Here is a 14,538-nt window from a genome sequence, read left to right as displayed (position 1 = left end):
TGATTCAGTACAACCAAAATAGTACCTTCGGCGTTTGAGCGCTAAAACGGTGCCTAAAGTAACTTGCGCCATTCCTCTGTTTCATTTTTACCACAGCATCACACTCTCAGTCAGTTTAGTTGAGAAGACTTGCTTGTAGGATTTTTATTCTATGCTTTCTCCTACACCGGTGTTTGAGATACAAAAGGTAAGTCTAACAGTTAGACAAAAAGTTTTGCAACTTCTTAATGTTGTCATGGCAACCGAAGAAACTGAAGTGCGAGCTTATATCAACATGTGTTCGCACGTTAATCAAAACAAGAAATGCGATCGGCAGTTTTGACATGTGGTTTTTCTGTAAACAAATGTCGGAGGTAGTTTTTTGATTTTTAGTATTATATAGCGTTTTTTTAAATCAACTTTTTAAAATGCATATTTATTCATGACATAATATTTGTAAATAATTTCGAGCATATTTTTATTTGTCTAATTTTATTATCTGGATTAAAAAAAAAAAAAAAAAACTTTTCTACCTTTTTAGACTGAAAAGAAAATATGATATATTCAATTATTATTCAGTTTATGAGCAAATTCTATTCTTAAGTTTAATTTAACATAAATTTACAGAAGATAAATTCTGCTAAAAGAATTTAAATATCTAGGTTTTATTTGTTTATCTGTGCTTTTGGATGTTAAAAGTTTAGTTAAATAAAAGGTAATAGGCAACAATTGCAGTTAACAAGCATAATGTTGTAAATAATGTGCAAAGCTATTTAAAAATGAATTATTTACTTAGTAATGTTAATGAATTATTTATTTCAAAATTAAGATAATTGTTGAAATATTTGTTTATTTTACAATTTTGTTTATTTTTGATAATATTAACTTTATTTTAGTTGCATTGTACCATACATGCTTATCATCATTTTAAACATGTCAATAAATAGTTTTTTAAGATTCCTATAAGATAAATTTTCAGACCTATATAGAGGAATATTTTCATTCTATTTTGTAGAAAAATTCATTGGAACTTTTAAAAGATAAACATATAAATTAGTGTGCTATTAAGCACTCAAAAATCAATGTATACTCTAAAAGTTATTATGCATATACTTTAAAATTAAATATTTTAGATAAATCTCTGAATTAGGATTATGATTTCCCTCACAGTTTTTATTATCATTATTATTATTATTTGCTTTCTATAGATTTATAATTATATTCTATATTAATAAAAAGTCAGTATTATGTAGTTACACTTCCAATAATATTGGATTTTTTTGAAGTTGAACAAATACAAGTCTCTGTTAGTAGATTTAATACTAATTAAAACAACTTAAGTGTTTATGTTTAGATTGCAAAATTTTATTTTCTAATTAAAAGCTAATTTCTGTATATTATCGAAATGTCAACTCAAAGTAAAAGAAATGAGGATTGTGTAAGTAATTTAATTTTGAATTTGTTGGAAGCCAATTCCTCCCTTTAATTGCAAATAGATCGAAATTAAAATGCATTAGTGCTTGATATTTTTTTCTGTCATAATGTTTTATTCATGTCATAATATTATGACTGACATGTTTTAAATTATGAAAAGATGCATGTATCAGTTTATTGATTGCATGTATATAAACAGTGTGCTCATTTAAATGAAATATATTTTTCATTTAAAATATCTTTATATAAAAGCTACATTTTTCTAATATAATACTTTTTCTTTAATAAGAGTGTTATTTTGTTGCTGTAAATAATAAGATTTATATCAGTTGTTATTATATAACTTTTCATATGAGAAAGTAATCAGTTACCTTAAATCAAATTATGCATTTTATGAATCCAATTCATTTTCCCATGAAAATTATTCTTTCAGTATGTGTATGCAATGTGAAAAATATGTTTTACATTATATAAGGTGTTAAGTATTGTAAACTAAAGATTTTAAACTAACCAAACAAAAATGACTAGAAATGGTTTTGAATATTTTAATAGTAAAATTATGTGTTACTGTTCATTGTTAGACATATTATTTGATTTAGAATTAAAAAACAGCCATTTAAAAATTATTCATAAAATAAAAGAAATTTTATAATTTTTTATTGCAATATTTGCAAATATAAATAAATTACTTCACTTTTTCCTTCAGTGTTTGAATAAAAGTTTCAATATATATATATATATATATATATATATATATATAAAATATATATTATTTCAAAAACATTATCTTATGCATTAAAAATATTCTTTTTGTCTATGAATTATTTTTTGACAACATCCAAAATATGTAAAATATTATATCATGTAACTAATCTTTATTTATTGAAAAGTTTATTTGTATATTTTTTTTATAAATGAAACCAGTTAGATCAAATTTATAAGTATAATTTCATAATTCATAAAAAAAAATTCTTGTTATAAATTGAACTGCAGAATACAAGCTATCATAGCTGTTGATGAAATTTATTCTTAAAAAATTGGCAATATAATTTTTTGAATTGAGCAAAATATAGTAAAGATAATTGCCATACAATAGTTTAAAATGAAAATGAATTTTAATTATTAAAATATAATAATGATATTTAAAAAGTGTTTAGTTTATTTCAGTTATAAACTAAAAGAATAAAAAAGAAAAGAAAAACTTCTCTGCAGTATTATTCTAGATGCTATATTCCTGATTAACTCATTAATAAACATGAAACTAGTTTAAACTTCAAGCTAGAAATAGATATAATGGATGAAATGCAATTTTACCATAGCAGCCGATAATGAGTTGAATTTCATACAGTATTTATCCCCCCCCTCCCAGATGTATAATAATGTAAATAAAAGTGAAATTCTAACTAACTTATATTACATCCTTATCCAATAAAATAAAATAAAAGTTGTACTATGCTTTTACTTTTGTTAAGAAATATTTATAAAAGCAGTTATGTCATGGAAAGGATGAGTTTATTTTAAGTTTGAATAACTTACGTAATCATGTGTAAACAATGTTGATCGTTTTTATTTTCTTTGTTTGCGAGTATACTAAAAGTTCCACAAAAGTTGAACCTCGAGATTTCGATGAACTTCCACATACCCTTTCTCCAATAAATCTGTAGGTGGGTGGGTGGGGGCGGAAACCTGTTATGTCTGTTAATAAAATAACATGAAAATGCAAAGAATTCAAAAATATATGAGCTTTATAACAAAATGGTAGATTCTATGGAATTATAGGCGGAATTTGTCTGCCCATCTTTGTGCATGAAATTTGAACTGAACCAAATCCACCGAAAGATTGAATGCTATCCATTTATATTCATGCTTATATGAATGCAGGGTTAATTTTAGAACCTGCTCTGCACACCAAATTTGTTGAAGTAAATTCGTCCATGGGTAGACCATTTGTTTTCTTACCCATATATGTACATGTGAGACGATGTCAAGCAAAATAAATGATACTCCATGTGTGGTCTTGATTTTGAAATAGTGAATAGCTATTGACTCGTCAGTCAAAAATAAGAAGTCTGAAATGCATGATCCTCTCTCTCTTTCTCCTTAGTATAGTGTGAAGGCATCGTAAAGTCTAAACAAACGAAAAAGTCGAAGGGAATATATTCCAGATGAATTAAAAAATAAAGAAAAAAAAGTAGCGGGTGTGGTCTTCTTAAAATTTCTCGCATACTTTATAATGAATATGCTATCCATCTCTTACTGCATAAAATTGTGAGCCTTCGGTATGGCTTTGAATACCTTGCATGGCATTGGGGGTTAATAGTTATAAAATGTAGATCTTTGACAATCTGACTATTGACAATCTGAATCTATAAAATTAGATCTCTTCTGACAAATGTAGATCTCTGAATCTATCGTGACGATTAATTTGAGGCATGTAGTTAACCCTTTCTAAGGCCATGGGAAGTATGCTTCCCACCCAATTTATCAATCTTTGTATGAAATTATCTAGGTTGGCATACGTTCTGACAAATTTTTTTAGAAATATAGAAACTTAGATGCTTTAGTTCTTTATCTCACACAAAATGATGTGTCTTGGTTTGTCACTTAATTATTAATTAATCAAATTAAATTTATCTAATAAGCTAAATGAGTCCCTTTTCTTATTCTAATCTCACGCCTAAAAGTATTTTAACATAATATGACTAGAAAAAAATGGCCCTTTAAAGGGTTAATTCACAAGTTCTCGAAAATCGAACACGTATTTTGGACACTTTTTTCCCAGTGGATTTAAATCAAAATATGGCATAGAATTACAATTACTGACATAAGATCCCCTATCAAGTTTCATTTATTCATTAACTATTGCTTTTACGTATAAGTGAAAGTACGGACCGCCAGACTGTCAATCTTTCAAATGTTTTGCCCGAGTGCCATACGTGCATCGATTTATCGAATTTTAATAGTTGTAAGCAAAAAATAAACCATTCATAACGATTATAATTCAGTATTAAAATTACTTCGAATACATAGATAAGTCAAGTATTCAATGGATTTCCATTTGAATCAAAATAGAAGGTATCTATTATTAGATAGTAAAGAAAATAAAACAGTTAAGGGGTTAATAGATTTAGTTCAGATTTGCTAAGAATTTGCATTATAGATATTAAACCTGTATACAAAATTTTATATGCATAGTTCCTTATGTTTTGTAGGTATGAAGTTGAGTTGTATTTGGATAACTGGACAGACGGACTTCCTTTCAATAAATTTTGTCTAAAATTTGGCAAAACTCTAAAAGTTGGTCTAAACTCCGTATACAAAAATTTGATTCTTGTAACGTGTCTATAGTCAGACAGACATAACACCAAAAATGTATTTACTGATTCAGACAGGTCTGGAACATAGAAATCGTCAAAATTATTATTATTATTATTTTGTTTTTTTTCTTTACAACAATATTTTCTCTTTTATACTTCGCGTATAAGAAAGTAAAAAATTATATTTTTTAATTTTTAAAAAGGAAATTAAATCCAATAGTAAAATTATAGAATCGGTTTTCAATCTATCGTGAGCGACTTGTCATACCTCACGAGTGTCTGCATACATCCAGGTGTCATAAAGGAAACAAGCCGACTAATCATTTTCCTTGATGACTTCCTCCTCTGTCGGGTAATCGTTGCTTTTGTGTGATGATTCTCGGGTAATGAGGGTTAAATCAAAGGTTTAGTTGTCTTGTCCTATCAACTTGCTTTTTGCCGATTCTCTTTCTCTTGGCTGCATAATGAATCAATTTAACTCACAATGGTAATCAAACGAGTTTTGAAATGGTAATTGCCTCTTACAAATGAAAGTAAGAAAGAAATATGGCAAATTGACGAATGGCGATGATTGATTTCTGATTCCTCCTCCCTTCCCCCATTTTCTGTCTTTTCATAGAATGGAGATTTGAATAAGATGTTGTCTTTTGTTCTATTTAAAAAATTATGGCAGATATTGATGAATATATCAACGCAGTTTTATTCTAAAAATTAAATCTTTTGAAAATTTTTAGTTAAGAATGGTTTATAATTTAGGGATACAAAAAAGTTTAGATGTTTATTTTTATCATATTACATTTATGTACTATATAATGACATTAGCCATTATTCGGAATTTTCTCCGAATAATGATATCACCATGCTGGAATTTCCTGAAAAGAAAAAATCAATAAAGCGACGTACTTTCTTTGAAATTCCCAAAGGGAGGAATAATTTTATATTGAAGAAAGTTGAAATTTATTTTTATTTGTTGTATTCATAAACTGGTGCTGTAAAGTGTGTTAAATACCGTATCGTCCGTAAAAAAACCGTAAACGAAGATTACATGTCCTATTTGAAATGTCATTACCAGATGTTTCTTGCAATCCAAAAATGCATTTTGTTTCTTTTAACGAAGTTAAAATCGAAGGCGCTAAGTGAAATATTTCATGCTATGTAATGTGTAATTTTGTTGAAAAATCTAACAAATATTATGTTAACTTATAAAGTGTTAATAAAATTTTTATGAAGCGATTGAAATTTTCATTTTTAACTCCGGAATAGCATGGCCGGAGAAGGCTTTTGTCCCTTAAAAACCAAACAAATCATCGTTAATTGTTCACTTAAATCCAAATCGATATTCCGTACCAATTTAGAAGCAGATCTGGATATTCACTGTCGTAAGAAGGGTTAAAAGTCAATTAGGGCATGATACTATTTTTCCATCCCTTATTGTATTTGCTTTAACCCCTTAACTGCTTTGCTTTAAAAAAAAATATTTGTTACATAATATCTTCCTCATCGAGAGTGTGATGTCTCTTACTGAATGAATTAATATTCCAAAGAATATTTTGGGTTTTTGCGGATTATATGTAAAAATGAATCGGATTATAGCAATTTTGAATGGTTTACTTCAACTAATGAGTTTGAAAAGCAACAATTTGTTGCTCGAATGATGCATGGTCATACCGATTAAGGGGTTAAAAAGTGATATAAACTTCTGTGACTTCCTCCTAAGATTGATACCCAAGATATCTATATCCCTCCATCACTATATCTTTGAGACAAAATGCTCAGCTGACTTCCTCATAAATTCATCTGAATTTATCCAAATCCCCAATTCTGTTCAGCTCAAACATCTAAATTTTCATCCCTTTTGAAATGAGTAATCTTCACAATAAGATAATAAAAAAAACCGCCCGTTTTGCAAGCGCAATTGTTCATAATATCAAATGGGAGCATTTGGATATTCTTCAAATCCAGCTACATACTTTCTAACTACAAGCACAAAAAATATATTTAGCGTAACTCACGTATTATTCTCATTCAAAATCTCACTCCTTTAATATTCTTCGAAACATCCCAGTAGGTAAAAGGGTTTTGGAACGCGATATTGTTGTTAAGAACCCGGCTTTAAATAGACTGCTCAGAACCTCAGAGGTTTACAAATGTTCTTTTTATAAACTGAGATATAGGTTATTCCCTAACGTTACGTCATTACCGCTCCTGGGTGATCTTAAAATCGTTTGGACCCCATCCAGGACCTGTTGCACCTCAATACAAGCAGTAGAACAGATTATTTCGTCAGAACTTGGTTCGAAATCTCTTCATTTCTGGAGTGAACAGTTGTTCTTTCTTGGGGAACACTGACATTTTGAATTATTGGCATCCGTCCCCCTTAGTTTAGTTAGAATATGATCTCATTTTAAAGCTACATAAATGTTATTTTGGAAAGGATCTCGTAAATTTAAGCCCTGATCATATGATGTGGAGGACACCTGGGATGGCATATCCCTTCTCTAAATTTCCACCCACACCAGGTTCATAAAGTTTGATTTTTTCCGTCAGTTTAGTTTAGGTTAGTTAGAGAATATTTAATTCAACATCCCCTCCCTTCTCGAATTTCGCTCTTGGCAATCCCCTTCTCAAAACTTCTACAACGTATAAGGTCGAGGACGTTCGATTCTTGGTATCTCTTTTGTTTCGTTTAGTTACATTAAACTCCCACTTTGAAACTATGAGAGCTATTTTGGGCAGGATCTCGTCATTTTGAACCATTATCAGATGATAAAGAGACAAATAAGATTTCAATCTCTTGCTTCAAACTTCCCCACCATACCAAGGGCCGCGGTGGCCTGGTGGTAAGGCCGCGGCTTCGGAACCGAAGGGTTTCAGGTTCGAGACCCGATTCCACCGAAGAACCGTCATGTAAGGGGGCCTGTTGCACGTTAAATCCGTCCTGACCAAACGTCCTCCCGCTGGTGTAGTGTGGTGTGGAGAGGGGTGTGCCAGCTCAGGTGTCGTCCTCGTCATTTGACCGCGGTTCAAAATTATGAGGTCCGTTCCAAAATAGCCCTAGTGTTGCTTCAAACAGGACGTTAATACAACTAAACTGAACTGAACTGAACTGAACTGAACTAAACTAAACTAATCCGCACCATACCATATTGAGAGTGTTTTATTCTCGTGAATTTGAAGTGCATATAACCCGTATCGGCAGCAGATTTTCCGTGGAATCGGGCTTGAGACCTAGGATTCCGTGGTTCAAAAGCCTAGTGACTGTCACAAATCTTCTTTCAATATGAAATTGTGGAAAGTAAATAAATACAATTAACTGTTTATAATATAACCAAAGAAATGTAAATTATTTTCACTTGTTTATTTGATTACAGATAGATGGTTTCAATAGGTCAGTTATACATGTTTTTAATTTTGTGTAGCGAAATAGTATTGAAATTTCATTGTTTTTACTCTTTTTATTTTTAACCCATTGTTCTCGGATGGCTCCTTTCAGGCACCATTCTAGACAGTGCATTATTTTGATGCTTTTTTTATTTATTCATATTTTTAAATTTTGATTGTTAAAAATATCTGTATAATGGTGAGAAGATGTAGATTAATTTTTCGGGGAAATTCAGCTTAAAACAAATATATATTGTACGGTGCAATAAAGTAGTTCTTGTAGTAATTGAAAAATTATACATCGAATTACTTTTCCGAGTGCTAAGGGTTAATCTTATTATATAACTATCTGATTCATCTAATATTTTATTGATGATTTTTGTTCCGATTCCTTTCAACAGAAGAAATTAAAGGTTATAGTTTGATATTCTAAATGTCGTACAAGATCGTGTAGATGTTGTATCAATGTTTTTGGGTATTTTGTATTAATATTAATCTATTTAAAGTCGAACAAAAAAATCTAACATTTCAGCTGGAATTTCAGTAATTTAGAAAGGAACCGCAAAAAATGTATTGCAAAAAAGATCACTGAACTCTTAAAATTATAAGATAATAAATTGTGTAAAATTTTTACGTAAACAAACAAACAAAAAAAAATCTGTAGCTGAAATAGTGAAACTCTAGTGCGAAACATCGTGTCTTAATTTTAACTTTTGTCTTTTTATTTATTTTGGCTTAAATGTATTATCTGTTATATTTTGTGCCTATAATTTTTTCACCCGCTATTTAGAGACAAAAATCTCAGTTTTAAAGCATTATCATTATGTAAAGCAAAAATGAAAATGTAATTTTGGAATTAAAGTTCAGAAAAGGTAATTTTTTTTTAATCTTAATTTTAACATTGGCAAAGGTATATTTTTAAAAGATTTGATGAAATAGTACAATTAGTTTGAGTTTCTTTATAATTATAAAACCCGTTGTAACAAATTATGTGCTTAAAATTAATTCTCAAAAATTTACTAAATTTAAAGAAAAAATTGTACTGAAAAAAGATATGATAGAATAGTTAAATTTTTAAAGTGGCATACCGATTATCTTTCCATGATAAGGTATCTAGATTATTTAGATTAAGCCTTAAAACATTAATTAATTTTTAATCTAATTAAAATTAAGAAAATCTTTCTAAATACATGTAACGAATACAGTTACATCTGGCAATCTTCAGAAAGTAGGTTAACCTAAAAAGTTTGACATGTCAAATTATTATTATCTTAATAAAAATTTGTGCATGTTGCTAAATCGGACATTTTGAATTTTAGTCGGTATAACATCATCAAAGCCCTTAGTATGACGTATAATTGTCAAATATTTATAAGAATTGCTTTCGCAAGTCACGTTTTGTATATGTTTTTCGAAGCAAGATTTCTAAAAAAAGTTCAAGAATTTCCTTCCTTTTTTTTTTTTTGTATCAAAATAAAAATGAAGATCTGAAACACTAGGTTGATAGTTTATCATGAAATTTGAATTTGGTTTTTAATTGGGTATTATTTGCATTAATTTGGTTTCGTTTTGATGAGAATTTTTTTAAGTATAAAAGTATATCAAATAATTTTATTTTGTATTTCTAGATTACAGACCAAACGATATTGAACAGTTTTGATTCTTATTTAAAAGAATGAACGATGAACATTTTAAAATGTTCTTATATGTTTTGTATAAATATTCATGTGGTGAAAATTCCACCAATGACAATTTAAAATATACATCTTTGAAGTATTCTTTTCCCTACAGATATTATGTTGGTCAGAATGCATTTTCTGGATGAATTATTAATGCATCAACGTCTCCTTGTAATCTAAAACTTTATATTCGATTCTTAATTCCACTATTATATGAATTACCAAAAATGAAAGGAAGAAAGATAATATATTTATTAAATTGGAGTAACTATTCGTTCTTAATAAGGCTTTGGCACTTTTTAAATTGATCTTCTCAAATGTCCAGACTAATTTGTAATTTTCATTCTTATGTTAACTTATTCTAATGTTCGAATGTTAAACTTAATCTTTTGAAGTAATGTAATACTTTTCTTATTATTTTCTGATTCTTGCATGGAGGTATTCACTCAAGTTTCTTACTCGCTTTTTATTTATTCGCTTAAGAATGCTCCAAATGAAACCCGTGGAGAACTGACGGTAAGGTGGCTTTCATTTTCAAAATTCAATTCAATTCAAAAGGAAGATTTGTTGTATATATAGTCTTGTTGCACGTTAATCTTGCTTTGAGGATCAAATTTCCTCAAACTAATATGGTGTGGAAATTTGGATAGATCAGGGCAGGCTTAGATGCTCCCTTTTTGCTGTCATTTGATCATGATTCAAAATTACGAGATCCTCTTGTTGTATTATTTCGAAATGGGACATCAATCTAATTAAACTAAATTAAGAAGGAGGGAAATTAATAATTAATTAGTATTTTGTACAGAAATAAAGAGGTTTTCTATTAAGTTCTGCGGAACAGCCTGATCTGTTGGCCGTCCTCCTCATCTGACCGAGGTTCCAAATTACTAAATTTTTGCAAAATAGTCATGATATTATTTAATCCGGGGCTTTAATATAACTAAGAACAAGCACCATTTATTTAAATACTGTCCTATGAAAATCACTTCTGACAATTTAGATTCATTTTGTTTAATAAGTATTCCCAACACACACACACACACACACACACACACACACACACACACACACACACACACACACACACACACACACACACACACACACACACACACACACACACACACACACAAGGTAAGGTCCCGGCTTCGGAGCCCGAGAGTTCCAGGTTCGAAATTTAATTCACTTGAAGTACCGTCGTGTAAGCGGGTCTAGTACACGCTGAATCCGCCTTGACCAGATGCCCTCCCTCTGGTGTGTGCAGAATTTAGAGAGGCTGTGGCAGCTGAGGTGCCGTCCTCGTCATCTGACCGCTGGTCAAAATTACGAGACCCGTCTAAAAAAACCCCCAGTGTTTCTTTAAAGGGATGTTAATATATCTAAACTAACCATGGCATAACCCATCCTATAGGAGATACTTTCTGTCCCTCTTGACTCCATCTCATGCTAAGGATAAATGCTGCTTCATTCTTATAAGTTTTAGACCCCTAAAGCAAGTGATAAAATGTTGTAGGATTGTCGTGATAAAAAATAACATTTAGATTCTTTGCAAATTACCTATCGTTATGTTTTGCCAATGACGGAGAAAAATAAAGAAATAAATATATTAGAGGTTGTTATTTAAATATAGCTCATCCAAAATTTATTAATATCCTTCTGAATTCGATTTTTATTGTCAAGAAAAAGTATATTATGCACTTTTTCAGGTCATTTACTAAATGATAATAATTTGAAAGGGAAAGCATATTAGCATCTTATTCTGAGCTTGCAGATCTGAATAAATGCTAATACTCTAGATTAGCATATTATTCAGATAGATTATAGTTATTATGTCGTTTCCTAATTTGTAACTAGTAACAGCAAATGAAAAAATAATGATCATAAGTCTACCTATTCCTACTTATATATGAAACATTACAAAAATTCATACTATTATAGTGTAGTTTTGTAAATTAGCAGTTTATTTCCGACTTCAGATAGATAGGTGTATTACCTCAGGGGGACAAAAATATGAAGCTTAAATGCGATTGCAAAGGCAAAGATAGGATTGTATTAAATACGATAATGTTGAAATTGGCTCAAGAAAAGAAACACTGCCATATTTGGCTAATTTCGATGAGAGTTTATCGTCAACTTTTCAAAATAAACTGGCCTCGTGTCACGTAATTCGCACTTCACATTTGTCAAATCTTGAGAGCTGAATAAATAGCGTCAACAAATCCTATCTTGAAATGTTGTTGAATCTTAACAATGCTATTTTTGCTCTGGACTTTGTCAGAAAAGTTATTATACAAGCTTTAAATGTGGTAATTCAAAAGTGCAAAAATAGTATAAATGTAATTTGATATTTAATTTTGAATCTTGACACTAAAATTGTTGATTTATATCAAATTTGGGTCTAGTTGAAGTACAAAAAGGGATCCAAAATCATGCTTGAATCGAATTTCGACCGCAACTTTTGCCGCTAAGGCTATGAAGCAAAAAGAAAATTAAAAAAAATAGTTCACGGCATTCTAAAATTTCAGAAATATTTCTAGTTTTCGGGACTTACGTGAGAACCAGATCTAAAGAATTGCTGGACAACAATTTAAGACAATTAAAGTTACAATTATTGCATCCCGAGAACTGTTAAAATCTCTTGCAAATGACAATTAAAAAGTGAATTTTAGTTAGAATTTAAATGAACAGAAAATAATTAATTGATCTTGATTAAAATGAAATTATGTTGTACACATACATCTAAATCAGTATTCTGAAGTGAACAGCAACTCACGTTACGAATCAAACCACAGTAAAATAAAATCCTGGACTGAAAAGTCCATTCTTCTGTATCTTGTGAGTTTTCAAACAATGTTAGGTAAATTTTTTTTCCAACTAAATGTTCCTTTGTTAATAAAATTGACAATGATCTGTAATGTAACATTTTACGTCCTAGCTCCTTTCACATTATTACCTCATTGTAAGCTGCATTAAAAAGATTAAATGCCATTCGAGTTCACTTATTATGATAAAATTGTTTATCCTAGCCGAGAATTTTTACGACCAAGACTTTTTTTTTCTCTGCTGAATCAAGTTATTTATATACATGAAACTCACTTCAGACCATCTTGTTTTTTTATCACAGTCGATGAAATGTCGCTGATTTCCGCCTATAAATCAAAATACACCGCAATGTTCAATCCAGAAAACGTGCCTCTCCAAACAGAGGTTTTCTAATTTTATTGTCTCCTACGTCTCCTCTAATTGCTCTTTGTTTTCCTTTCCTTCAGGTTGCGAGGAGCTGAATTGTAAACACAATGCAGGAGTGAAATTGTGAATGACGATATGCAAGAGATTTCTGTTCTAGTCAGTTTCTGAGAGATTCTAACTCGGGGACCATGGCTTCTTGGCGTCCCAAGGGGTCTTCTCCGGTGACTCCCCGGAAAAGGGAATCCCCCGGTGCCAAGGTGTATCCCTGGAGCAAGCGTCGGATGGACAGTGTCGACGAATCAGATGTCCAGTCGCCGTCCACTGCCGATATAGTCGCTGCTCAGTCGCAGGATTACGTTGATGAGAAGGAGCTGGAATTTCGTATGACAATTCAGCAGCTCGCTGGTAAGTAGTTAATATCTCATTTTTCAAGTAATCTTGAAAGCATAAGAGCTGCGCCGATGTCAACTCTTTGACTTATTTTGACAAATCTGACATAATAATCTTAGATCAAAACAGATTATACCGATTTGAAGGATGGATTCTTGAACTGAAAGAACAGATGATAAGAATAAGGGCAAGGGCAAGGGTATGGTATTGAAATTATTTAAAAGTGATTGTGCATTAAGGTATCCAATTAAGTTAAAAACATAAATTTTGATGAAAATTCACATTTTTTTTGTTTTTCGCAGCATCAAAAAATAAAATAAATAAATAAAAAATACGTACGTTTCTGTTTCCAATGATATCTTTATTTTCTCTTTATGGCAATTAGAAGCCAAGTTATAACAAACCATTGACATGTAAGTAACACTTTTTTTTTATAAGGATTTAAAAATTTTAAATGCGTTTTCTGAAGAATGAGTTTTTTTTCCTTCATAATTCTGCTGTACAAGTATCATTATATCACAAAAAATAGTAGATTTATGATTTGTTTCATTTAAATATTGTTGAAAATTTCATAGATAACTTCGTGTATTTCGAAAATTTTATTTTGAATAAAATGTTTAGATAATAGTTGGTTACACTCTAAGATATGTTACACATGTAATGTTGCAAAAAAAAAAAAAAAAAAAAAAAAAAAAAAAAAAATGAAAAACTAACTTTTTTTTTTTTTTTTTTTGTTTAGAACAATACATGTTGTTGTAAGAAAATGTAAAAATTTATATCGAAATATATTTTATCTTCAAAACGCTATATATATATATATATATATATATATATATATATATTATAAAATAATTTCACTTTTATGCATAATTTTTATCTTTATATTATTAATAAATCATCACATAGATATTAAAGTATTTTTTTTAATTCCCTCATAACCTAGTTGGATACCTTAAGAAGATGAAAATCAATTACATTGAACAGTAATAATAAATATTAACGCTATTTAGAGAGAAAAAAAAAGGGTATAATTTTACGTAAGAGATTTTTTGGTAAAATAGGTCTGGAATCATGTTGGCGTGGTAAAGCTGAAATTAGATTTTATATTAGGATAAGGCTACAAGATCCCTTGATGTCTTCGGAAATATTCGTCTTATATGTTAATTTCT

General features: G+C 29.8%; 1 protein-coding gene across 4 annotated transcripts in view; it reads left to right on the top strand.

Moving 5' to 3' along the window:
- The first annotated feature begins 91 nt into the window (after positions 1–91).
- The window catches only part of LOC129981204 (muscle-specific protein 300 kDa-like), a 293,675-nt gene continuing 279,228 nt past the window's right edge, over positions 92–14,538 (top strand). For all 4 annotated transcript variants that reach the window (XM_056091946.1, XM_056091947.1, XM_056091945.1 and 1 more), the window contains exons 1-2: positions 92–187; positions 13,060–13,384. In XM_056091946.1, the coding sequence (XP_055947921.1) occupies positions 13,168–13,384 (217 nt within the window). In that variant the 5' untranslated portion in view covers positions 92–187; positions 13,060–13,167. The remainder of the gene's footprint in view (positions 188–13,059; positions 13,385–14,538) is intronic.

This window comes from Argiope bruennichi, chromosome 8 (genome assembly GCF_947563725.1).
Source record: "Argiope bruennichi chromosome 8, qqArgBrue1.1, whole genome shotgun sequence".
In the NCBI taxonomy this organism is placed as follows: Eukaryota; Metazoa; Arthropoda; class Arachnida; order Araneae; family Araneidae; genus Argiope; species Argiope bruennichi.
This window is presented reverse-complemented; position numbering and strand designations above follow the sequence as displayed.